Source organism: Dermacentor albipictus, chromosome 7 (genome assembly GCF_038994185.2).
Source record: "Dermacentor albipictus isolate Rhodes 1998 colony chromosome 7, USDA_Dalb.pri_finalv2, whole genome shotgun sequence".
Taxonomy (NCBI): domain Eukaryota; kingdom Metazoa; phylum Arthropoda; class Arachnida; order Ixodida; family Ixodidae; genus Dermacentor; species Dermacentor albipictus.
Window position 1 is genome coordinate 123,010,569 of NC_091827.1, and position 26,309 is coordinate 123,036,877.

The 26,309-nt window shown below is 46.1% G+C and overlaps 1 protein-coding gene across 14 annotated transcripts in view; it reads left to right on the forward strand.

The window, feature by feature from the left end:
- LOC139048142 (uncharacterized) overlaps positions 1-26,309 on the forward strand; it is a 401,037-nt gene that overhangs the window by 215,655 nt on the left and 159,073 nt on the right. For 13 of the 14 annotated variants that reach the window (XR_011507573.1, XR_011507572.1, XR_011507571.1 and 10 more), the window contains one exon: positions 24,017-24,151. The exons of the other annotated variant lie outside the window; for it this stretch is intronic. Coding sequence is in view for 8 of the 13 variants with exons in the window: in XM_070522653.1 (XP_070378754.1) it covers positions 24,017-24,151 (135 nt within the window). In the remaining 5 variants the exon portion in view is untranslated. The remainder of the gene's footprint in view (positions 1-24,016; positions 24,152-26,309) is intronic. 14 annotated transcript variants of the gene reach the window in all.

Consider the following 26,309-nt stretch of genomic DNA (forward strand, 5'->3'; position numbering starts at 1 on the left):
CTATTTGCGTGTCTTGATAAAAGTCTTCTGGTGACATTAAAGGACCGCCCTTCCTCTCGGTCCATGTCACCACAGCTTTCTCTGTTATAATCTGTCAGCTGAGAGTCTTGTCGTCAGTAAATCTGCCGGATTTTCTTTGCATGTGCATAAGCGCCAAAAAGAAGAATCCATTAGCTTGCTTGTGGAATTCGGCCACCCCGTTTCTGACGAAGGTTTACCGTGTCGTCGGTTTAATTGAAATCCAGCAGAGCGTAATTTGCAAGTCGGGCCGACTTGTTACTTTTTTGTAGACTACGTCACAGCTCCTTGAAAGGTAACGGTACGTGCGTGGTGCTAGCAAAGCAGGCATTAGCTCATGTCAAGCCAGTGCCATTGTTTTTATTGGCGCTATTGTTGTCTTTGCGAGCAGAATTGTACAGATTCTACAGGCGACCTGTAGAATCAAACATGGATTCAAACGCCCCGTGTGCTGATTCGCTTGCGTAGGAAAAGATGGGCAGATTCGTTTCGAAGGTCGGACTTTTCATACCGGCGCCCGGAAATCTGGGAATGCCAGAGTCTTGAGGATCACCTACGTCTAGACTTCATTTTGCCCATGCGTCCGCTAGATGGGATGCGATGGACTAAAGAAAAGATTGTGACAGTGCATCCTAATGTAGCGTGCACATCTTCTAGTCGCTTCCATTTCTACCACACGGTTGCCACGTTGCCGGTCACAGGTTGCCAGCAATAGTCTGAAGGATCGCTTCAGAATTCCTGTGTCTCCATATAAAGAAAGGGCTCATGTATCCAATCGAGTTTCCTTAATCTTCTATAACTAATCCAGCTGGAATGGGAATGAGCTCGCTACAGATGGCCTCCACTTCTAGAGCTTCGAGTTCCGTAGGTTTATCAGAGTTTTCAGGTAAGACGGTCCCGCGGACTCTCCTAATTGTTTTCAGAATGTTAATTCTGTCTTCCGAAAACTCCTATAGTTACCTTTTCCTCTTGTAGAAACTGACAGCCGAATGTGCATGATGCATCCATGGCAATGAAGCTGCGCTGACTTCCACCTTTGAAAAGTATCCTTTAATGCATCGAAGATGTCGTGCCTGCTGCTCTCTCCTTCAAGGACTGCAATAATACAACAGGGATCGCTTCTTCAGAAAGAAAGTTTGCTCCTGTCGTAGACGCCTCGTTCTCTTTCTTCTTGAACTCAGGGTCACGCATAGAAGAGACATGTCGTAGAAAACATCTGTCGCACCTTCGTCTTCCTCGGCAGTCTCTTACCATGCGAACTTGATCCAGACATCAAAAACAGCGCCTGCCCTTGGTGAGAATCTGTTTTTTTATATCAAACTCACTTATTTGTTGATGCAGGCTTAGCTGATTTGCTAGACAGGCACAAGTCAGGCTTCTCTAGCACACTTTGTAAACCCATTGCTCATGCCACGTTGCGACGCTGTACAGATCGCGATGTTCCTCTTTTTTTTTCTTTACGACTTCTGGCGTTTTTGGAGACTTATGCTGGCACAGCTTCCCAGCACTGAAGTTCTTCATCAAACTAGTCCAGAAGACCTCGTAATTCCTTTTTTTTTTGCTTTCGTCATCCGGTTCTCTGAGTCTATTTCCGCTTGAATCTTTGATACCGCTGTGGACCCCGTCGTCGCCTTGTAAATCTTATGAAATTTCACCGCTAAGTTTGATATCTTGAATCTCTGGTAACACAGAAGAGTAAGTGGAGGGGCTCGTGCAAAGAGCTTTGAGAGTGCTCACATGCACGGTGATGCAGCTGTACTTTTGGCCATAGAGGCCTCGAAGTTGCGTGATGTTCGAAGAGCACGAGATCGGTCCCAGATGTAAAAGACTTCGAAGACGCTCTTGAGAGATCGGTCTGAGATGTAAAAGACTTCGAAGACGCTCTTCAATTACTGCACTGTAATCTCCAAAGCGTTTCTTGTGAATATCTATGGTGTACTGGTAGCGTTCTTCAGTTGTTTGGAATCCGTATATGTCCGAAGCGGCTGCTCCACTTAGTAGAGTGGTCAGGTGGTTAAATTTTCCAGCAGTGTGGAGCTCTTCCTCATTGTGTGCTGCCGACGAAAACTGTGTTCAAAAATGGTGACATTGCATTCGGCTACCATCTAATTTCATGAGTTCCAATGCATGATTGTAGACTTGACCTTGATGGAAGCTTCGCTGCTCGTGTGGTGCGACACTTGGGACGTACAGCTGGTTTGAAGCTCGAAACGACGTTTTGACCTCATTGTAGCAATCTTGCCTCCATATTTGCAGTTGTCTAACATCTCGCTCTCGCTTAGATCGTCAAGCGTCTGTTTTAGATTGTTCTCATCAATTTTCATTATCTGCAGGCAGAGTGCGCCAATTCGGTCATGTAAAACGCTGAGCTGCGATGTTTATAACTCTTGTTGTACTCCTAGAATGCCTTCCGCTTCTTCTGCGATGTCGTCCAATTGCGAACATAGGCACTGTCGTCATCGGAGCTGCCATTCCATGAGTCAGTTGGCAGCTGGGAACTATTCGCCAAAGGCACAGGTTTCGCAGCGTGTTACCGTCAATCGATGAGCTTGACACCGTTCAGGAGATCTCGGGGGCTGTCGGCACCATGTGGTGGGCCACAAGGCCTGCCGGCTACCTCGCCTTCTCAATTGAATAGATACGGCACGTCCGAAACACATGCTCTTCTTTTAATTGAACAGCGAATAAAAAAATAACTTGATGCTTTAGCGAGCGGAGCTCGTGATGAGCAAAACGATGATGATGAACGATCATCGACAAGACGGATCAAATATAACGTTCCAACAACACATTTTGCTAATCCAACCGGTCGTAGCTTTTATACATTACTTCTACTATTGAACTCCTTTTTTTTCGACGCCACATACAAGTGTTAGCCCTCTAATTCATAGCTACGCATTTGTGACTCTTAACTTGCCTCTAAACCACCCTCGAATAATTACGAAAACTTGTTGCCTCTTTTTCTGAGCTTTTTGGGTCCGTCTTCTCTAATCGTGACGCGCCGAAAGGCCACACAACGTCACCCGCATAAGAACTGTCGATTCGTTCATATACAAGAGAAATCTGCTCTGACATCTGCGCGCTCCACCCGCCCTGTCCGGCCTCCAGCTCCTTCTGGCCCTCGTCGTTCCATAGCGTAGCCGGGCCGCTCTCTTCGGCTACGTGTTTCTTTTCCCGTTGGCAACGTAGCACCACGTGCACTTTTGCAGTACTTTCATATATAGTATCCTTTTTATTCGGACGCTCTCCCTCTCTAACTTTTTTTTTCTGTACCGACTGCTCGTGCTTTGTTCTACTCATCTTATCTTCTGCTTTTCCCTCATTTTTCTTTCTTTATTGACTCATGACAGCTAGCTATGACGCTTGTGGCCTCCTACGAGTATGCTTCATTAAATTTTATATGGACGTACCACTTCTGAAGCGGCCGCCAGCAGGTGTTTTGGCGTGGCTTTGCACTTATCTGTTTTGCGACAGCAGACTACAGCCATAGTCAAGTGTTCGACGGAAACTCGTCTGGCGAGGAAACATAATGGTGCCAAAATAGGTTCACTCGCCAAGCATGAAATAAAAATAAAAATAAAGAACCAACGTTTCGGGCCCCCTATGGGTCCCTTGATCAGAATGAAGATGTAAGCATGGGCGCGCGGCTATTTATGGGTGAGGTGGCGCAGTGTTCGGGTGCATATCTCGGGAAGATTACCCCGCATCCTGTTTATCGTGTGTCTAGTTGATTGGATGTGAAATGATTCTAAAAGGAAACGGGCAGATATGTGTTTTTCTTTTGCGATGATGGCTGCCGAGTCCCAGTCAATGATGTGTCTGGTTCGTAATGCTCCGCCAGGGCGTTCGCCGCTGTGTGGCCCTTGGCGACGTCATTCATGTGTTGTCTCAAGCGCCGTTTAAAACTTCCACTCTCGCCGATGTACGACACGTCACACTCCTTGCAGGGTATGTTGTAAATCACTCCCGGGTAGTCCGCGTGTTGCAAAGGGTCTTTTGCGCGTACCAGCTGCTGGCCAAGTTTTCGGGAAGGCACGTGGGCGATCTGAACACCGTAGCCCTTAAAAATTCGTACCAGGGCTTCGCTTGTTCCCACTGTGTAGGGTACCGCCGCGCGCTTCACTGTTTCTTTCGCCGTTTCACGGCGGGGCTTCGCTGCTTTGCGCTCCTGCGTTCTGAGCAGTTGTCGAGGGTAGCCATTGTTCAACAGGTCCCTTTTTATAACCTGTAGCTCTTGCCTACGTTTCGTGGGGCTAGAGCAGACGCGAAATGCCCGGGAGAAGAGTGCTGCTGCGACGGATCGTTTTTGCCCAATTGGGTGCGCCGAGTCGAAGCTCAGGTACTTTCCGGTTTGCATTGGCTTTTTGTAGACACTAGTCCTCAAGCCGCTTGAAATCCTCTCTACGAGGACATCCAGGAAAGAAATTCGCCCATTGTTTTCCTCTTCAGCCAAGAACTGTATACTCGGCTTAAAGGAATTTAGGTGCTCGAGGAGATGTGCTGCGTGCCGGCGAGGGATAATGCAGAAGCAGTCGTCCACGTATCTTAGAAATAGCTTCATCTTCATTCGGAACGCGGCCAAAGCTGTCATTGATGAGGAAGGGTATAGCAACATAGGCAGAGACCATAAACGCATCATTTAGAAAATGGGATATGTAGTTTGGAAGGAGAGCAAGGAGTGCAACATGACCAATCCAAATTTGAACGCTGAACAAATAATAAATACAGTCACTAGAGTCGAGGAAGAACTTGGCAAATGGCCAAATAAAGAGTGGGAATGTAGTGAGCTTCTAAGTGTATTAACGACAGAAATACAGAAAGACAAACAACATATTCGTTGCAAAAGAAAAAGAAACCGAAAATCTGGTGGAACAGGGAGATAGGAGAAGCGATCGCCGAACGAAAGAAAGCATCCCAAGAGCTCAGGCAGACAAAGAAAGCGCAGTTGCCGCAGGATGAAATAACCAGTAAATGGTAAATATACCGGGAGAAAAACCCTATAGTGCAAATACTGGTGCAAGCAAAGATAAAAGATCAATGTGAACGTTGCTTCTCAGAAATACGTGAGAAAACGAAAGTCGCACCTGCAATATGTTGGAACCACAAAATTATTAGGCAGGAAGCCAACAACAATACAAAAACATATCCTAGACGAAGATGGAAACAAACTGGAAGGGGAAGCGGCAATAAACTAAATCCGAAAAATAACAGCTGAATCTTACCAAAGCAAAGACGAGGTTGTATTGAAAGAAAAAAAAAGAGAATGAAAGAGACCCAGGTGGCAAAGGACCTGGTGCTGACAAATTTCTGCTGGAAGAAAGCCGAAGAGAAAATTCCTAAGCCTGCAGCCACAGGGCTAGACGAGCTTCCCGTTAGGCTGATTATTGAACTAGGACCAAGAAGTAAGGAAGCTCTGGTGATAGCAGTTGAAAAAACTTTAAAAGATGGACAAATACCAGACCGTTGGCGACAAAGTAGAATGAATTTAATTTTTAAAGGTAAGGGGGAGAAAGATAGGATTCACTCGTATAGACCGTTGACCGTTACATCGGTAATATACAAGATAGCAATGCAGGCTATCAAATTAAAGCTTCAATCATGGGCAGAGAATAATAGCACTTTGGGAGAACTTCAGAATGGCTTCAGAATAGGTAGGCGTTTCGATGGGAACTTATTTGCTCTTACTCAGTGTATTGAAATATAAAAAGTAGAAAGCAGACCGTTGTATGTGGCCTTTTTAGACATTACAGGAGCCTACGACAACGTGGACCGCAACATTTTGTGGGATATCCTGGAAGGGGAAGGCTTAGGTAACGATTGTATACAGCTTTTGAGAGAGATTTACCAAGAAAATACCGTTTGCGTTAAATGGGAAGGGATGAGGAGCGAGGAGAAAGTTCATATCAACAAGGGGCTGAGGCAGGAGTGCCCTTTATCCCCACTGCTGTTTATGATGTACATGGTGAGGACGGAGAGGGCGCAAGAAGGAAGTAATATGGGGTTTAATCTCTCATACAAACAGGCGGGTACAGTAGTAGAGCAGAAGCTTCCACGTTCGCTTTATGCGGACGACACTGTTTTGCTGGCTAAGAAGCAAAGTTATTTGCAACGTCTGGGCAGGAAGGCAACAATTTAGGTTTTAAATTTAGTGTTAGAAAATCAGGTGTTATGGTATTCAATGAAAACAGTGCAGAGACAGTGGCAATGCAGGGCCAGGAAATACCTCGGGTAAGAGAATGTAAATACCTTGGTATATGGATAAACGAAGGCAATAGGTATATAGAAAAACAGAAAAAAAAACAGTCAAGGGGAAGAAAATTTCAGCCATAATGAAGTACAGAGCGCTATGGGGATACAATAGGTACGAGGTCCTCCGAGGAATGTGGAAAGGTGTAGTGGTACCAGGACTTACTTTCAGGAATGCGGTTGTTTGCTTTAAATCAGGAGTACAATCAGCACTCGATGGGAACGAAAGGTCAGTGAGTCGCCTCGCATTGGGCGCTCACGGGAAGACTACAAATTAAGCTCTGCAGAGTGATATGGGCTGGACTAGTTTTGAAGTAAGGGAAGCTCGCAGGAAAATTGACTATGAAGAACGGCTGAGCAATATGGAAGAAATAAATGGGCCGGGAGAGTGTTCAGTTATCTGTACAGAAAAAACATTGATTCACAGTGGAACAAGGAAGCTTACCAGCAAGCATGCGGCCTGTAGGGTGGACAACACAGCAACAAAGAACGTCAAGCGCAAAGTTAAAGAGGCCAAAATAATCTCATGCGTGGCGGCAATGGAAAAGAAACCTGCGAAGGGTAACTGCTCAAGAGGAAAAAACGAAATCAGGAAAGAAACAATTTATGACGACTCAAAGGGAGGCTCATTACTTTTCGAAGCGAGCTCGGGATGCCTTTGAACACGCACCTATAAAGCGAGATATAAGAAGACAGAGAGAAGCATGTGCTTGCTGTGGTAAAGCTATAGGTAAACTATGGAAAAGGTTTCATTAAAATGTGAAGACGTCTATCCACCGGTCTATTTAGGCACCACTGGCCTCCTTGAAGCCCTTGGGTTCAGTGAGAGCGGTGGAAGAGTAAACATGTCCGCAATAGGGATTAGTAGGAGGCGATTGTAGGACTGCTGGAATAAAAGTAGGGAAACGACAAAAACCGGAGACGTGCAAAAGCACATTTCGTAATAGGGCTCAGGAAGTTTGGTTGAGGGACTTCATAGTGTTTTTTTTTTATTATCGTTTAACCTAGGTAGGACATTAGGCAGTACAATAGCAAGAGTTTGGTGGCGCAACCTACTGTCCGTCGCAAATGACATCTATCCATCCATCCGCTCAGCGAGTCATGTGGTCACACGGCGACTAGCGCCGGCGGGCCAGCTGCGTTCAAATGAAGGTCAAATTTGCGGCGACGGCGAAACAGGGCTCGATGAGGAAGAAAAGCTTACGTTTTAAAATTTATGAACTATTCCGCTCTGTGAAGGTGAATGACCAGCGAAGCTATTAGCACAAAACACAGAACGGACGTAGTTAAGTAGTTATCTGAAGTAACACAGGAGTATATGTTTGCTATAAAAAAATACGAAGGAAGAGTACTTTAAGACACTCAACGACAGAATGAAAACTAGTCCTAAACATTTTTGGAGGTGTTTAAAAGGATGCGGATCAGACTTTGTAGGAATAAATGAAATTGTTTGTAATCAACAAATAATTACAGACGATACTGAAAAGGCAACGCGTTTGAATACATATTTTCAATCTGTCTTCCTACCTAAATGCAATCATAGCTCTGCACCACATGCAAGCACACTTGCTTTAATGGAACAAGTTGAATTAAGCGTTAGAGACATCGAGGCACTCCTAAAGGTAATAGATGAAACCAAAGCAAACGGTCCGGATGATATATCTCCACGTATACTAAAGCGTTGTGCTACACCTATCTCGATGTACCTTTATTTAATCTATGTGAAATCGCTACCCACAGGACTCTTGCCTAATGATTGGGAAAGCGCTCAAGTTGCACCTATTCATAAAGGGGGTTCGAAAAGAGATGTCGCAAATTACAGGCCTATCTCACTAACATCCATCTCGTGCAAAATCATTGAGCATATTTTATATACCGAGATAATGCGTCATATAACAAATAATAATATACTAATCAAAGAACAACGCGGGTTTCGGAAAGGTCTATCTTGCACAACACAATTATTGAATTTTATCATGAATTAGCATTCGATGTCGACAAGGGAGGACAAACAGGTTGTGTCTTTTTAGACTTTCGCAAGGCATTCGACACAGTGTCACATCCCTTTCTTATTAAACTTAAAATGTTAAGTATTCACTCAAGCTTACAAGCGTACTCGCTTGGATTGAAAATTATCTGTCTCAGCGCCGACAATGGGTTGTTTTGAATGGCAAAAGCTCGGCATACGCTGATGTGACGTCAGGAGTCCCACAGGGCTCAGTCCTAGGGCCATTGTTTTTACTTTATATAAATTATATTTCTGCTGGTATTTCTTCATGTATACGGTTGTTTGCCTATGATTGTGTTGTTTATAGGAAAATTAAGAGTGAACAAGATGCTGCCATGTTACAATTTGATTTAGAATGCATTAATACTTGGTGTTCCACGTGGAAGATGAATTTGAATTTAAAATAGTGTGTTCATGTATGTCTTAGAAGGAAGAAGAAACGGATTGTAAGTCTTTACCAGATAAATAATACCCTGATAAAAAACTAACCGATATACAAGTATCTAGCTGTGACGCTATCATCCGACTGCTCAGGTCTGCTCATGTGGATGACGTCATTGTAAAAGCTGGTAGGGCACTCAATTTTATTCAGAGGGACTTCAAATGTTCACAGCCGAAACTAAAGAAAACTGCTTACTTAACATGTGTGAGACCAATTTAAAGAATACGCCTGTGCCGTCTAGGACCCCGCGCAAAAAAACCTAATTGATAAACTGGAAAGAATTCAAAACCGAGCTGCTAGGTTTGTCCTGGGGTGGTATGGGCGGAGAGAAAGTTTTACTGAAATGAGACTCGAATTGAATTGGGAACTGCTTTCCTTGCGGCGGAAAAAGTAGAGACTGAAGTTTTCATACCTCATATTTAATAATAAGACTGGAATTAGCAGGAAAAGCTACTTGAAAGAACCACATTATATTTCTAGGCGTAATGGCCATTCACCTAAAATCCGCGAGTACCGTGCCAGGACGTACTTGATTGCGGATTCCGTTTTAGTCAAAACTATTGTGGAGTGGAATCAGCTGTGTGAAGAGCAAGTATGCTGTACGAATGAAGATCTGCTTTTTCCCTCCTCTAACCCCCCTGCTTTAACGCCTTCGGGCAATGCGGGGTAATTCTTGAATGAACAATAAAGAATACTGGACAAAGGTACGAACGTATCTAACTTGTGGTCACAGTGGCGATGTAGGTGCGCACACACATTCGCGTATCACCTCTGTTATTAAATGTTTCCGTGACGTAAATCAATGAATGGCGCATAACCCCGTTAACGCGGCCTCCGCATTACGACAACAGAAGAGAAGTTCAACGCTGGAATGACGGCCGGCAACGGAGCCACCCGTGGACGGCGACGACGAGCGCGTTCCCGCGGTTGCGCCGACGGGCGCCAACGAAAGGCTACGACGCTCGAGCCATTGCTCACGGTGATCATTTCCGCTCGCAGGTGGCACGAATCTGATGCATATGCAGCTTCACTGTAAAAATAAAGCCACCGATCGGATCGCCTATCGAGTACCAGAAGAAATTTTCGACCCAATTTAATGCTTACCATATTGGGGGGCCAGAAAACACGGTGCACTAATGCTCGGTAGTTTCCTAGCATTGCTTAACAAGTAGCAGCAATCTCTCAGTAACGCAAATGTCGAAATAAAGGTATTCACCACGGTCTAATCTTACTAAACGCAACTCTAAATTAGTATACCAGCACTACCAGCAGCTTGGTTACTTTAATAACGTTACTAATGATTCGTTAATAACGTCTCCGAAGTATGTGTTTATTTTTCAATTTAAGATATGTTAAATGGGTTAAATGGAAATAAGTACTGTTTTTACCACCGTATTGCTAAGAAATTAGTAACATTACGATGAGCAGATGACGAATAAAATTCTCACAATATTACTGGCCCTGTGTTCTGAGGCAATATTTTTTTTAATTGAATAGCACTCTTAGCTTCCTTCAGCTCTCTCGAGCCTATCTGGCTGGCTCCTGGTCGGGTGGTCATTCAGGTGCCGTCCTTTGTGAGTTGACTCTCCTCATGCCGTCGTCGTCACGTCTTCTGCGCCAACCCTGACGCCCGAGTTCTCCAACGGCCGCTATGTATGGGCTCGTGTTCGTGATGCCGTCGTTGTTGCACTGGTGTTATTTCAGCTTTATCATCGGGCACTACTCATGCTGTCTTTGTCACGCCGTCGTATGCGTGCTGTTGTCATGCATTACTTCCCACACCACCATAGTGATGCTGTCATGGTGGTTCAAGCGATTGGATTGAGCCCCCAATCCTGACCACAGATGCGTCTCTGCGAACGGCATCTGGAATGAGAGTAAGGTGTGTCGCGAAGTTTGATGTTATGCCTTACACTCGCTTTCCTTGGCGAGGCGGTTTACCTGTTTCCCGAGTGTCGCACCAAACCGTAATTTAGGTCGCCGACGCCCAATGACGCAGCACTGATTAGGACTATTTGCCTAGGTAGCGTGGCCGCGACGAAAACAAGCCGCTGGCCTATGTGGCAACGGGCCGCAAGTGGTCGCGGAATGCTTGCCGATGAAACGCTCGCAGGTATGCAGGTCTCCCATTAGTGATCAGTGCCGATATCAAGCGTACGAATTAGACGGACGACGATTGAAGCGGCGTTAAGTTCGCTGTCGCGTCGGTGTCCGACACGACCCGCCGTAGAAGCCTAGTGGCTATGCTGTTGAACCTGCTACAAGGACGCGGGATCAAATCCCGGCCACGGCGGCCGCATTTCGATGGGGGCGAAAGTACCCGTGCACATAGATTTAGGAGCACGTTGAAGAACTAGTGGTTCAAATTATTCTGGAGTCCCCCACTACAATGTCCCTCATAACCAAATCGTGGGTTGGGTACCTAAAACTCCATAATTTTGTTTTCCAATACATAATAAGTGCGTGCCTTGCGGCGGCTAATCGGCTCGACTTTCAAAAATGCTTTCGCACTTTTTGAAATACGCAGTCCTTTTGTTGCCGTTCTCTGTGTCCGCGTCGCTTTATGCTTTGCATCCGTACCGTCGACGTAGAGGAGCCTTTACCAACAGGGGCAGCCCCGGCTTAAGCGCCATCGTTCTGTAAATTGCGGCTTTCGGGCGTGTGTGGCACTCGCTTTCGGCCAACGTCGGGGAGCGAATGCAGCAGGGCGGAAGTGCTCCGCAAAGCGAAAGTCTACGACCGCGTGAGCCGTGCGCGGCGGGCTTGCGGCTGCCCCCGTTTTGCGCCGAAAACGACCCAGCGAGGCGTTCGCTTCGGTAGTACTAAGCACGGGGGGATCTGCGACGCAAGCGGCATTGCGCGGCTCTCTACACTGAATATTCCGGGAAAAAATGAAATAGTAAAATGTCGAAATAAGCGAATGTTCACTATTCAGTTCGATTTTATCGGGTCATATTCGAACTTGCCTGCTAACACTGCATTAAAGATACAAATCATGAATGCAATTTAGAACATAAGGGAAAGCAAAAAACTACAATACAAGCACCATGCATACAGTTTATTGATACGGTTACGCATACATTCACGCTTACAGTTATACATGCAGCTACGCCCATTAAACCGTGATTTGGGCACATTTTTATAACGCACTATGTCCGAGATCGGCCCACGAAACTTACGCTCTATGCAGAAAACTACACTCTTAGCACGGTAACGTTTAAGTTTACCTTTATTTCCAAGGAACCTATTACATAAAGGTTACGAGGTTACTAAATCAACATGATATTTATGTTTTCGTTAATTTCAGTCGTGGCTAGAAGTTACGTGTCGAAGTATGCTATTTTAGATATTACTTCAACGCCAAATGTCTTGTAACTTTTAGATTGTAACTTATATAAAGAAAGTTGTAATTCGGGACTCAGGGGACCTATTGTATGGAGTGTAAGTTTGCCGATTATTGTGTCACATTGGCAATCCTGATATATTTTCAGCCAGGAATAACGTTCAAAATATGGTGTGCGGCCGCGGGACGGAGGCAGGTTGGGCTAAATTAATATGTTATTTTTCCAGCAGGAATGTTTGCTTTTGCTATATAAAACAAAAGCTTAAATCTTGCACGAGCGCATGCTCAAGTCAACCAGCAGCAATTCCGTGACCAATTTTATATACTACATACGTGCCATTATAATGTAAAAGCAAGCCGCTGAAACATTAAACACATCGCAGAATATTGTGAACGATGCTGCGCCATAAATTATAACTACGGTTCAGTGTGGTGGAAAGCCTACCGCTATCGCTGCCTGCATAATATGCTGTGCTATAAAACATGCCTGTAGAAAAACTAAACGCATATGCATTATGGTGATTGAATATACATTTGTACCCAATAATTTTTTTTATTTGAGCATCAAAGCTTCCTTTGGTCGCGTTTGAAATCTTCTCCTGAAACACGGCACCATTTGACAGCAGGACGCACACTGAAGGGTGCATGCGGGCGCACGCTGGAATACCGTAAAAGCTCGACGACCGACAGAATGAAAGCGTCGAGCAGGCCGAATAACTATTCCGTAGGGGAGAAAAATATTTTGTACACTGCAACAGAGCGTAATCCGCCTCTGTGTTTCTTTTATTTTTTTTTCCATTCTAACGCATAATAGGAGGTGGTTCCTAAACTACAGCAAATGTCGGGTTCCTTGTAGAGAACGCCAGACACGCACCGCTTTTGCTCGCTCGCTAGCATGCGATAATAACGCCGCTACATTCACATGACAGCGGGCGACAGCCGCTGCAGTAAGGTCTCGTAGAGAGATGAACGGTGTAAGATTTGAAGAGGTCGATGCCACCGCTGGCATGCAGATGTCGGAGTTTGACGGACGATTTCGTCGCTGCCACCATTTGAAGGAGTTGTCGTAGAGAGGAACTTGGGAGGAACTAGGCGTACAGGGTTTATTTGCAGTATTTACATTTTAAACAAGAGATACATCGACAGTCTGGCGTGGCTCCCAAATGGAGCACGCAAGACGAACACACAGCAAACGAGCACACTGCTCACGAGCACGAACACGAGCACAGAGCACGACGACGAGCACTGACTAGCAGCCGACAACAGCCGCTTATAAACACTCCATTGGTCCCTAGTTCCCTAGGTGAGAGAACCGTTCGACCAGTCATCGAAGTTGATTCGCCGGTGGTCCAATATCTTGAGTCTTGAAAGTCGCGTCGGATCCCCGAGCTGACCCCCGCAGCGCGGCTGCAAGTTGTCCATTGTCTTGCGCCTCTAAATTCCAGAGCTGCCTTTCTCCTGTAGTCGCCAGGAGTGTCAGCAGACTGTGACGAATCCTGGGGCCCCCGTACCGCAAGCATCCTTTTGTTAGGAAAAGCTCTTCTAGCTGCAGAATAAGACCATGACAACCCGGCAAATCACCCAACAATACACGGGGCGCCAAACGTGGCCCGCCCTGCTGCCGCCACCGATTCTCTGAACCAGGCGCATGGTCGGTTAGTGCTGTCGTCCTCGCGGGTTCTCCGAAGGGCGCCAGCACCGCGGGTCGATCGAAGCACGTGCAGCGGGCTGAAATAGTTTTGCAGAGCAGCACCCCTGCAGGCCGATCCTAACAACGGGCACTCACGGTATGAGGCCACAATGGCGGCTGGCCAAATGAGCAGAGAGAAAATATACAAATACAAACGAACAGCAACATCTTTAAACTATAGAATATTAGAATCTTGATATGCTGTTATGTGACACTTTGGCGGAAGTATAGCTGGATTATAGTTTTTATTTGCGCTCTGTAGATGGACGCCATAATCGAACGTTCTTCAGCTTCAGCCAAACGCGAGCGCAGTCATATCTCCTCTGCCTTGTGTAGCTCTCAAGGAGCATGCCGGGAAGAGCATCGCCGATGCGGTCTTTTCATAACGGTCGGATCGCGCGTTGTTTCATCACTTTAACCACGTTTAAATGCTCTCCGATTTCGTGGAGTGCGCTTACCAAGCGTGTTGTGTGTCTTATTCGCTCGTGACGCGTGGTCGAGTTACCAAAAAGACTCCTAAAGGTGCGCGAGCCGCTGAAAAGAAGCAATGGCGCCGTAAAGCAGTGACATATTGGCGCGCTGCGTGGCGCTGGCCGCTGCAAGGACCCGCATTGCCGATGGAACGTGGTAAAAGTTCTTCGCTTACGCGAGAGGGGTGAACATCGCTTATGTTGTGACTGCTGTAATGGATACTGAAGACAGCAATAAATGTGACCCAGGTAAGCAATGCTTCTTGTTAAATTATTTATTTGCTGGTGTGTGTGTGTGTGTGTGTCGTATATTTCACCGTCAATTCATGCTCATGCTTACGCTACTGAGTTTTATTGATGCGCACTACTCCCTCGCTTCATAAACACGTTCTTTTTGTCTCTATGACTGACCGTGTTGGTTATTTTTAAAGCTCGAGTACATGTTGGACTTTTGTGCGTACGCACAGCATTAGACCTCACGCACGGAACTGGTGTTTTGTGCTGACATGGTCATATGTTTACAAATGAATTGTAAGCTGTCCTTAATTAAAGAATAATAATTGCAGTACATTTCGTAATCACTTGATATCGCATTTTTACTCTTAAACCGTCACATTCTTCCGGTCTTGTTACTTGTACTGAAGAGGAGTACGAACTGACTTGGAAATTAATTTGCATGATTACTTTGAATTGATCAATGCTTTTTTAAATATTTAACCTTGAATGTTTATTGCTACTGAAATGTCCTTGATAGAATATACTTAAATTTTGCGTGTTTAATTATATTTTCAGTGCTAATATTTTGCCTGTTTGTGGTACATTTATGCCTCTTTCATTAAATGTTGATAGCTGTTAGCAGTGCGACTTAAACAAGTAAATGTAAGAGTTTAAGATTACTATTCTGTTCTTGTAGGCTCCACTAGAGATCGGGGAATTAACAGCTGACATGTTGGCCGCAAACAGACACAAGTGTGCTGTCAACAGGGCTGATATATCATCTTCCTTATGATAGTATAAATGTTATATGTGTTTCTATTTAGACATATTGTACACGAATCTTCAACATTTATGTCTATTTGCATCATTACTGGTTCGTCTGTAGCAATAAATGTGTTCTGCCACGCAGCGCTGTGCTCGAAGGTCTTTTTTCATTATTGCTTCATGGCCGCGAAGAAAAATAAGAGACCAACCTTGAGTTCCCAAACTGTCCGCGTACAAACGAACATTGCATATACAGATGCCATAGCTTTCCTGTTCGTGTCACATGGCCTTCTGTGATCCTGATACATTATCGCAGTAAAATACAGCGAAAAGCTTCTATCATGCTTAGACGATAGCCTGTTTAACAAGGTCAGCGTGCTTTAAAGTGGACTTTGAGAGTGAATACTTGTGGTGCCAGCAATAGAAATGTATATAACAACGTGATCAAACTCAGTACGCTTGATTTTCTATTTGCAATATGAGCAGTTACTTTAAATACCTACAAATGTTAACTAGTGAGCTATGCATTATTTAAGGTGATACTTGATGTTTGTGGTGGCGTGTGTGTTGTATCATACAAGTGCCACAATTCAAGTGTGATGATCTTACTATTTTACATTGCTACACATTAGTCAGCATGTTTGAAATATTCGTCTGGTATAGACCGTTTTTTCGTAGGCGCCGCCATATTATGAGCGCAGTGGCGCCGCCTATGAGCAGCGCCATACTGGCTTGGGTGAAAGCGGTCTTTTGCATGGCAGGTATACGCTCGGCGGCAGATTCTGGCGTTTGTTTTCGGCGCCGTGCGGCCTGTTTAGTATGACGTGCGTCTTCTACGTGGTAAACGGTTCTTTGCGACGAGCTGAAGTGGTTTAAGGCGTCATGGCCGGAATTTCTGCTGGCGTTGAGGTGGACGGAACACGCAGCGCGATGTGTGCGCGAATATTCGAGTCTACAATCAGCCTAGGAGATGAATTGTGTATTTCTGAATATTCCAGTCACTAATGTGACCTTATTGCAGTGTTATCCTCTATTTCTAAGCTGCGGTTTAGGAGCCATGAAACATACGCGACGATCGTAACAGCGTGAGCGTGGGTACCGTTCTGCTACGATAGGAGCTGTGATGTTATACTTTGACAAGCGTTCAAACTGTTCGCTGCAGGTTACATTGCGTGACTGCTTGGTTCGATGGATGAGGTTTCCGCCCCTGAATAAAATAGTTTTGGCAAGTGATAGCAGCATACCTTGCAGTCTTAAAGGGAAGCTGAAGCGGTTTTCAATTTCCATGAATCGCTGGGATTGGGAAGAACAGACCTAATAATTTACGGTTCCGAAATTTTTTTCTTCGTTTTGTTAATATAAGGGGCGGAAATCGCTTTCTAAATCACCCCCGCGGACACGCCCCCATCGCTTCCCGGAGCGCCGGGTGAGGAGGTTACCAGAGGAGAGAACCGGCGAGAGTGACGTCACTGGCGGGGACCGAGCTGCCGGACCGGCGTGCTGGCATGCGCTGGCATGCCTCTTTCCGTCCTGCGCTTTACTGAACGACGCTACGAGAGATTTGCCGCCGCCGCCGCTCACGTTTGTTTTGCGATTTTCGTAAACTGTTCTTTCCTTCTGTGCTGCGTGAGTGCCTACAGCCAAGGGCGCCCAACATGCCCTCGTTCTGTGCAACATTCGGCTGCGCGAACACACGCGGGCGAGACGATGTGGTGTTTCACAGGTTCCCGAAGCACAAGAAGCTTGCAGCGCAGTGCGGTGAGGAGAGATAGGTTCGTGCCGACGAAATCAACTGTGCTGTGCTTGGACCATTTCCGCGATAGCCGGATAGCCTTACGACAAATGCGGAAACGCATTGTTGCTAGCGTTGCTATACTCCGTTTCATACATCAGGTGCAACGCTGTGGAGGCTTGAGATACTTCTTGCAGTGGCTGCGTTCGCACTTAGAAAAAGTTCGGTGTTTCTTGACCCGATTTTTGAGAAAACTTTTCATATATAAGCTCAGTTCTGAATGAAAAAAAAAAAGAATTTACCCATAGAAACAATCCGTGTACTTATACGGCTGCTAACACGTTCTTTTAAATCAATTTTCTTTTCGGCATTCTTTAATTGCAGCCCGTCGCGGCAGCTTCACGTGCATGCTCGCGCGAGCAAATGCCGCTGGCACGCTGCGAACCATAGACGGAAACGCGCGCAGTAATAAATTTTGGTAACCGGACTTCGTGCGTAGCTTCCACAACGTTGCACCTGAGGTATAAATTGGAGTATAGGCTTGCCTAGTGACATTCGACGTACGGTTGCAGTTATCATGTTTACCACACGGCGGTGCTAAAACTGCCTAATATCTTTATGTCAACACTAGCATGGAGCGCGCATACCGATTCTTGATCGAGCCACAATCGCAAAGTCGTCGAACCATATTCTGAATATTGCACATATAATCCCCCTGACCATCTCGATCTGGATGTGTATGATAAGCAACTTCCATGACTGTACCTCGCAGCACTGCATGTGCGCGCTTTGAAACGCGGCACTTATGTTCGCGATCGTGTATCAACGCTCAGAAAACCACGGGACTTCACACAAGCAGCGGCAAGGTGCTTGACATCGCGGAATTGTACCCGTGTTTACAATCTAATGAGAAGTTAGTGCTTCGGTATTCTTCCAGCAGCAAGTTCCCAGTGACACTTTAGCGCATTTTTTCTCCCGTCATTGGAACGTGCAGCTACATGAAAAAAAAAGCATACGTAACAGCTAAGATTTCCAGCGCGCGAGAAGGTGTACACATCGCTCTAGCTTTTGGCACACTCAACATCGTCGTTGCCGCCATCGTTTTCCGTATCGGCTGTCGGTTCGAACATGTACGGCGAAAATACAAGCTGTCCGAGACAGCGAGAACGTTCCATAATGCTAACAACTCAGCTATGCAGCCAGAACAGAACAGCGTGCTACGCTCTCAAACGGCGGCGCCGACCGGCGACTGCCGCCACTGACGTCACCGCGGCTCCGACCAATCACGGGCAACAGCGGCGTTCGCGCGATACCCTGAGGCGCTGGTGCGCGTTTTCATGAAAAAACAGCCGCTTGCGCTTGTTTCCGCCCTTTTTGAACGAGATATTCGTGTTCAGGGGACTCAAAACTGTAGAATGCCGCAGAGAACTCATTTTTTTCGAAAAGTGTTTCAGCTTCCCTTTAATTACGCTTGTCCAGCAAAGGGACTGTTTACAAACTGCGCGAGCGTCCTAAGCAGTGGTAGGTGCTAGATTACATATATCTTGTTCTATATACCGCATTGTCCAAGCATACGGCATCAGCGGTTATGTATCTATAAACGTTGTGCGGCGTGACTATGCGAGGCCCTGTTGCGGCGTTAGCCCGTTTTCTCTTGCTTTTTCTAGAAAGAGGATGATAACCGAATTTCTTTTTCGGTTGTGTTCGTTCCGTTCTCTACGACGCACTCACACGCATTACCGTAATTTTGTCCTCAAAAATAGGCATCGCATTCTTTTTATGCGATCCCTCATATATTATGGCTGTATGCAGGCCAAAAAGGCAATGCCGAAGCGCACAGCTTACATATGTACCGTGCTGGATCACCAACCGCAGTGATCGCTGTGTTGAGCAGCGCCATCGGCCTCATGCAGGAAGGCTAGCGTAGACATGTGGTTATTTCAAGCCTACTAGACTTGAAATGCGCGAGAACGATGCCGGTGCATCACAAATATTTGATTGCGCCTGCCGCTTAGATGTTTCGTGGTTGCCTTAGGTTGGCCGTGCACGAGCATGCGCTCTTATGCCTTATGTTTTACTCCCTACGCCAAGCGATCAGATATTGAGCAGATTTAGCATTTCATGCTGCTAATACAGAGACACCGGTTTTCTTTGCTGAATTAAAACCGATATAAGCAAAATAGTTCACAACACACACAAACACCGCGACTGACAATGTGCGTACACCGCAGCTGATAAAACGCGTCACATTTTTGCGCCCCCAAAAGATATTTCCGCCTATTGTAGTTAACGATGCACCGAAAGGCTTCCCTGACGACCTTATATGAACAGATACGGCGTAAATTTCACAGAGTACGATCTAAAACATCAAGAAATCGTTCCGCAGCACGCGACAGCAATACTTTCAAGCAGCGCCGCGCCGGATCGCCCAAGCCAGAGAGGAGGAAAGGCTCTCCGCGCGCCCTATTCTCCTCGCCCGATGAAACGGTCTATATTTGCTAAGATTTTAGTATTAGCTCACATGCATGCAAGCATTGCTTGTACTACTGGCATGAACACGTATAGACGTGTAATTTCAACATCCGTTCTTAATTTTATTCTTGCTCAATTACAGCATGAAAGGCTGCTTTTTTGTCTCCCTCCCGCTTTCCATATAATATTGGCTTGGAAGCGCTGGACATGGCTCTGTGGTAGTGTTTCTTTTTCAGATGTTACCCATATTCAAACATTTATAATCTTTCATTTTTGCATTTCCTATATTGCATTTGGAGTGTCTTTGGAACTATATTCTTAATGTACACCAGGGTGTGCAACAATACTTGTGTGGTCTTAAAAGGTGATATAATAACTGTCCCATTCCTGTTATTGTGCCTGTAACATCATGATGCAATTCAAATTTTCCTGGTTTTCTTGTTTGCTAACCGAAGTGTAAACTTATACAGACGGTTAAGAGTATTTCACTGATGTCATGTATAGCTCATAGTGTATTATGATGCAAATGTTACTACTTTTGAGAGATTCTTATTGCTCATATGCACAGAGAAAATGCTTCCTCCAGTGCTTACATGGACATGTATACAGCTTTAATTTCAAAATTTGTTTTTTATGTTATCTTTGTTGAGACGTAGGTTGAAAGACTTGTTTTTAGTCTTGATGCTAATTTACATCTATATTGGCTTGGAAGCATGCATGGCCTTATGGCTCCGTCTTCTTTTTTAGGTGTCACCATAGCCGAAACTCTGTATATTTTTTTTTCATCGGCTACATTGCATTGGGGGCGTATTTAGTGTCCTGCTCTAAAGCTGCACAGGATGTGTAAAGCTTTTTTTTTCCGGTACTGTCCAAGCTGGATCTGAACACAAGTGTCCAATTCATGCTTTAGTGCCTGCGATCTCATATACTTAACCTTTGCCTTGTTTTCTTGGTTCCTGAATGCTCTGCAAACTTTTACATAGACAGTTAACACGGATTTAATGATGGCATCCATGGCTCAAACACCGCGCTATGATACAAGTGATTTCCTGTGATATTATGCGACTGATACTATTCTTTTGAAGTTTCAAATCTAGTCATGTGCCAGCAAGGCCTGCTGTATTTGTCGTGTATCCTATGTTGTATTTTCAGTTAAAAATATTGCATTCTAAACAACCCTATACTATAGTTGTGGAACTGTCAGTTTATGCTCGAAATATTTATACAAGCTAACTGTGCCTTCTACTCAGGCCTTCATATTGTGTTTTGAACTGTCTTGATGGGAACATTACCGTTACATGTTTGCTCAAATGTTGAGCAGTAGATTATCTCACGGGGGGTTTCATTTCGTCAGAAATATGAAATGATACTAGCAGTAGCCCTTTGCTGGTTGATATACAACGATTTAAGTGATTTAAATGGAAGCAACCTTTTGTTACCCTATTCAGCTGAGCCGTTTTCTGCAGATAATTTTATATGGGCCCCGCTCCTTATATGGTCCGCCGAGCTCTTTGCGGTTTAGCTACGGGGACGCGCCACCTCTTGGGTTTGGTACCAGAAAGGCCAAACCCGCGCATGGTACACCCAGCCAGCTTTCGCCAAACAACATAGGCGCGTCATTTCCTTCCTTCGCGCTTCTCTTTGCGTGTGCCTCTTCTTTCTTGCGCGCTTCTTTCCATGGCCGGATTAAGCAGACTACATCCGTGCGCGGAGAATTGTGAGCCCTAGCGGAGGACGCCACTCGGCCAGTCCTTTTTGAATACTGTCTCTTCACGTGCTTGCGCTTTGAAATAGTTCACCTGTCCACCTCGTGTGGTTTCCACACCAAAGGGTGTCCCTGTGTCTCTCAGCCTAAGCAAAAAAAAAACTGCGTTTTGTTGGCAACTTAGAATTTACACAAGCCGTAGCATCTCCTCTTCGACCGCAAGGATATGTAGTGAAAAAAACTTTTCTCTACCCCTCAAAAAGCACAACAAAGGTGAGCGCGGGAGAACAGATCTTTACTTACGAATGGCATAGTAAGTGACTGACGCATATTCTTGTTGAGTACAATATTGTAGCTGTTAAGCAATTAATAAAGGAAATTTTTGCTTTGCCCGTGAACAACATCAAGCGTTCAGACCCTTGACTCGTGCTGTTGCTGTTTTTCTCCTCTTGCGTATGCATTTACGTTTACTGTGTGGATTGTTCCAAAGGCATCATTCCGCATGTAAAAATAAAAGAAAGAAAATCAGTCAGCTCTAATTCATTTCTTCTTTTTATTTTCGCATGCTAAATAACACCTTAGGAGCAATCCACCGAGTAAACACGAATGCATGTGCAAGAGAAGAAAAACAGCTGCAGCGCGAGCCAATGGTCGGAACACTTGACGTTTGCAAAGCGAAAATTTGCGTCATTTATTGGTTAGCAGCTGCACAATTGTAACCCACAAGAATATGGGTCTGTCACTTACAATATACCATTCGAAAGTAAAGAAATTTCTGTAGCTCCCGCGCTCACCTTTGTTGCGCCTTTTAGGGGAGTAGGTGGCATTAATGTATTCATATCCTAGAGGTCGAACTGGAGATGTTGCGGTACGCGTAAGGTCTAAGTCGCCTGCAGAATGTAATGTTTATTTTTTCTTAGGCTGAGAGGGACACAGGGACACACTTTGCCCTGGAAACCGCACGAGGTGGACGCGCGAACTACTCTGAAGCGCAAGCGCGTGTAAAGGCAGCGTCCGAAAAGGAGAGCGTCCGAAAAGGGGCGTCCTCCGCGAAGGCGCACATTCCTCCGCGCACGGTCGTAGGCTGCATAAGGGTTCATTCACACCGGCGACTGGCAGTGGTCGCAAAGCGACCAGCCGCAAGTGGTCGCAAACAGTCGCTTTTCTCGAAAAGCGATCATTTTGGGCCAGTCGCTCTCTGCGCGATTTTGCAGTCGCGCGACCGTGGTCGCAAAACTGATAAACCAATCATCGGCGCACCGGAAGTGATCTTTAATATGTCTACATCCGGCCTCCTCCCGCGTCGCGGCGGATTCCGCGTAGATTTCGAGAATTCTCGCTGAGAACGATAATCTCCGGGATTGCGACTTGCGGGTCGCGCTCAGCCGGGCTTGCTGGTGTGAACATCAGTCGCGTTCGGTCGCGTTTTGATGGCGAGTCGCAAATGGTCGCTCCATCTCCTCAAGTCGCAGGTGTGAATGAGCCATAATACGGCCGCAGAAAGAAGCGCGTAAGAAAGTACAGGCGCGAGCAGAAAGAAGCCCGAAAGAAAGAAGAGCCGCATCCCCGTTGCTAGGCGACACCGGCTACACGGAGCATGCGCAGCGCGGTTGCCATCTGGGACCTCCAGCAAGCCGCTTTGTGTAAACATTTTGATGGTTCAACCGGTATACTGTAGCAAGTAACCTCTATAGTTAGGCAAAGGCGCTCAATACTGTATGCCTATACTAGCGGTTAAAGTGTTGTAACCTCTAGTTTAGGTGCACGCCTACTTACCTTTAATAGAAGTTAAATTTGTAGAAGTTGATGTTTAACTTGTAGAATAAAAGTGCACAAATCTGCGAGAATATACCCCTTTAATAAACGTTACCGTGCTAAGAGTCTATGAGGGAGTCATGAAGCAACGAATCGTTCTGAACATTTTTGTCCCAACGTGTATATACGTGTCCTTTCATTCCACATGCACGTTGTGACATGCTGCGCTAGCCCAGTCGTTGCGCTGCTGAGCTCGACCTCGTGGGCCCGGCGTCCCTGTTTCGATGGGCTCGGAATGCAGAAACGCACGGATATCGAAATGTAGGTGCACGATAAATAAACCCGAGGGATCTAAAGTAATCCTACGGCATGCCTTATAATCAGATCGCTGTTGTGGCTCGTGAAACTTGCGGAAATGAAGGGACTGCGAAGGAAATTAATACGCCCATTTTGCTCAATATCTGTTTCATCTAGAAATGTATCATCTTTTTTTTCTTCTTGTGATGCCATATATGGCTTTCTTTATCTAGCTGACAGCCACCGAAGGAGGTTCCATCGCCCGAGCCAAAAGGGACGGGCTGACGTAACGGTTACGTGACCTCCTCTGCCGTCACACGAGAGGTATCCTAGTGAAAGACACGTGGCGGCACCTCTATTGCCGTGATTTTCTCGCTCAATGTTCTCATTCACGTAGTCTTTGTTACCGAAGCCTTCTCTTTTAATCTAGATCTACATAAGGGTTTCCATTAGTGTCATTTCAATCAATTTTTTTTATTGCGCGATGTCTGTTCCTTTTTTTCTGTGCTTGTTTCATTTGTCAAAATTCAAGATATATTGTGGGGTTTCAGCGTTCGTGTAATGAAAGAGCTCTGTGGGACTGCTTGACAAAAAAAAATTAGGGATTTTGACGATCGAATGACAATCTGATATTGAGGCACGCCGTAGTTGGGGAGCGAGGAATATTTAGCAGCACCTGAGGTTCTTTTCGGGCACACAAGGTTCGCCGCCATGGCCGCGAATGAAGCCCGCGACCTCGTTCTCGGCAGCACAACGCCATGGCGAAAGAGCCAGCGCGGCGCACACCGCCCCTCGACGGCGGCGTCACCCTTGCGGCGTTCCGCTGTGGCCGAGCGTGGTGTCGTTGTGCCGCGCAGGCTTGCACGCAGACGGACCCGGAGTCGCCGGCCCCGGTGCTCCGACCGCGCACCTTTGTTCCTCACGCGGCTGGCAGCGTTGGCCAGTGGTCGCGCGTGACGGACAACCTGCAGCTCCGAGAGGCGCCCGTCAAGGTGGGGGAGCCCGATCTGCCTGCGGTGTTGTTTCGAACAGTGTGGAATGGCTTTCTGGGCTGGTCTGCAGTTTGACATACGCAGTGAGACCGGACACAAAACAGGGCTTCGCATCACGGCGCACATCGTGCCCAAATGTGATGTACACCTGCCGTCAGACTTACTATGGGCATGGGAGACAGATTTCTAGAGGTTTAAGTTGGACAACCACTGTAAAGAGCAAATATTCAGTGTTTTAGAAAGAATACGCCTTAAGATAGGAAATTTGAGGCAGCCCATCCAGCAATAACTAGCACTTCCCGCAGTAGAATCAAAATGGCGCTTAAAAGGCATGTTCGGGCTAACTACGACAACGGCTGTGCATGATATTATCACATTGTAATGATGGTACCACACTGGAACTTGAATCAGTACCGTTTGGCCAGTTTATTATCGTTCCTTGTCTGTCACTTGTACTGACTCTCACGGAGTAGGTCGAGTGGATTTTTGTTATTAAACGATCATTAGAATTTGGTGCTACCGTATCTTAGAACATGTGCACGATGGCCATGGCCGCCTCTCCCCGCTTTCACCCCCCTTGACCCCAGCAAGGACACTCAATAAACTTTTCTCTCTCTATCTCTCTCTGGCGCCCTGAGTGGCTTCTAATCGGTGGTAGGCACAGAGGCTACGCGAGCCGAAATGCCGAGTGTTTCGCACACTCCTAGTGCTGGAGGTCGCGCCATCTCAAATTTCGGAGACGCATTGAAGCAAAAAGCAACACAAATCGTTCGCACCGCTGTTCCCGACATCGTTGCGACAGCGAGTGTTGATGTTGATCGAGTGAGACTTGCTCGTGCCCTCCTACGCGCGTCCGCGTTTGTTAATTTAATTAGTGAACGAGCGTTTACTGCAACTCATACAGCTCACAAATGTAAAACCTTTCTTTGCGTAGCTGTCTAGTACTTTTCTATGCTTATCAATACTTTGCCTCTAGGGCAAGACGAAGTCATTTGTTAGTTAGATTTGTGCATACTAATGACCGCCAGTGAATGTAACCGCTTCCCCGCCTATGACATTTCATTCACCACTCCCTTCTCTTACGCCTTCGTGCATTGACGGCTTGATGGTATTGAAATAAATAAATAGGTAGTCTCAATATAGGAGTGGCCAAGTGTTGTGAGAATCGCCCAAGTGCTATCGGTATCTGACCGGGAGGCTTAAGCAGCTGCAGTACGCCCCCTCCCGGTAACAATGCTACGTGGGTGGTGACGACCGACTCGTCACGTGATGTTCTGCGTATCTTGATGCAAGCGGCGCCATGGTTTTCTAGGTTGACGCAATGCAGGCTCTCGGGGAGGCTGCTTCAGGACGATTACAGCAAGCTCTTGTGTGTCAGGCGTGCGTCCCTCCAGGGCCAGTTGTCAGCGATGAACGCAGGAAGGCTGGAAATTTTGTCTAGAGTGGTGCGCTCGGCTTTTTGTGCACGCAGTCTTTAGCAGTCGGTTAAGTTCGTCTTCTGTCTAGTTTCACTTTTTCTTCAACCGTTGCCTCTTCCTGGTGAAGACTACATCGGACTCCGCAGGATGAAAAGTGGAGAAGGCAATTGGAAGGGGCGTTTATGCGAAAAACTTCCGCGCGAAAAACGAAACGCGGAAGACGTTCCGCGCGACTACTCATATATGGCACTTCTCGCGTGATTTGGCGGCCTTTTTTCAGGCTTAAGAAATTTATGTGGCACGTATAGAGCAACAGAAACGTGGATGATAATTTTTTCATGATGTCCAAAAATTGTTCATTGAAAATTATTCTCTGAATATATTATTTGATAAGTTAATTATTAATACTAACTAATTGCGTAACTAGGTGAAAGACGAAGAATGGGTTGACTTGCTTCAAGCGACAGAAAGTACCATTACCTTGGTCCTGTCCAGCTACTAGGCACTCGCGTCTTTATATATTTGGCACAAGTTACGTAGGACACTGTATATACGCTTGAAGACGGTCTTAGATCGCGCGTCGCGTAGCACCTTTGTCGTTGTTCTGTATCTGTGTTTTGCTGCCAAGCTGTATGCGGCTAGCCGATTTTCAGTCCGTCCGTCTGTCGCCTGTACGCCGAAAACTCCGGGGCAACACCATGCGCATGCTTGAAATAAAAGACAGGCATGCGATTGGCTGT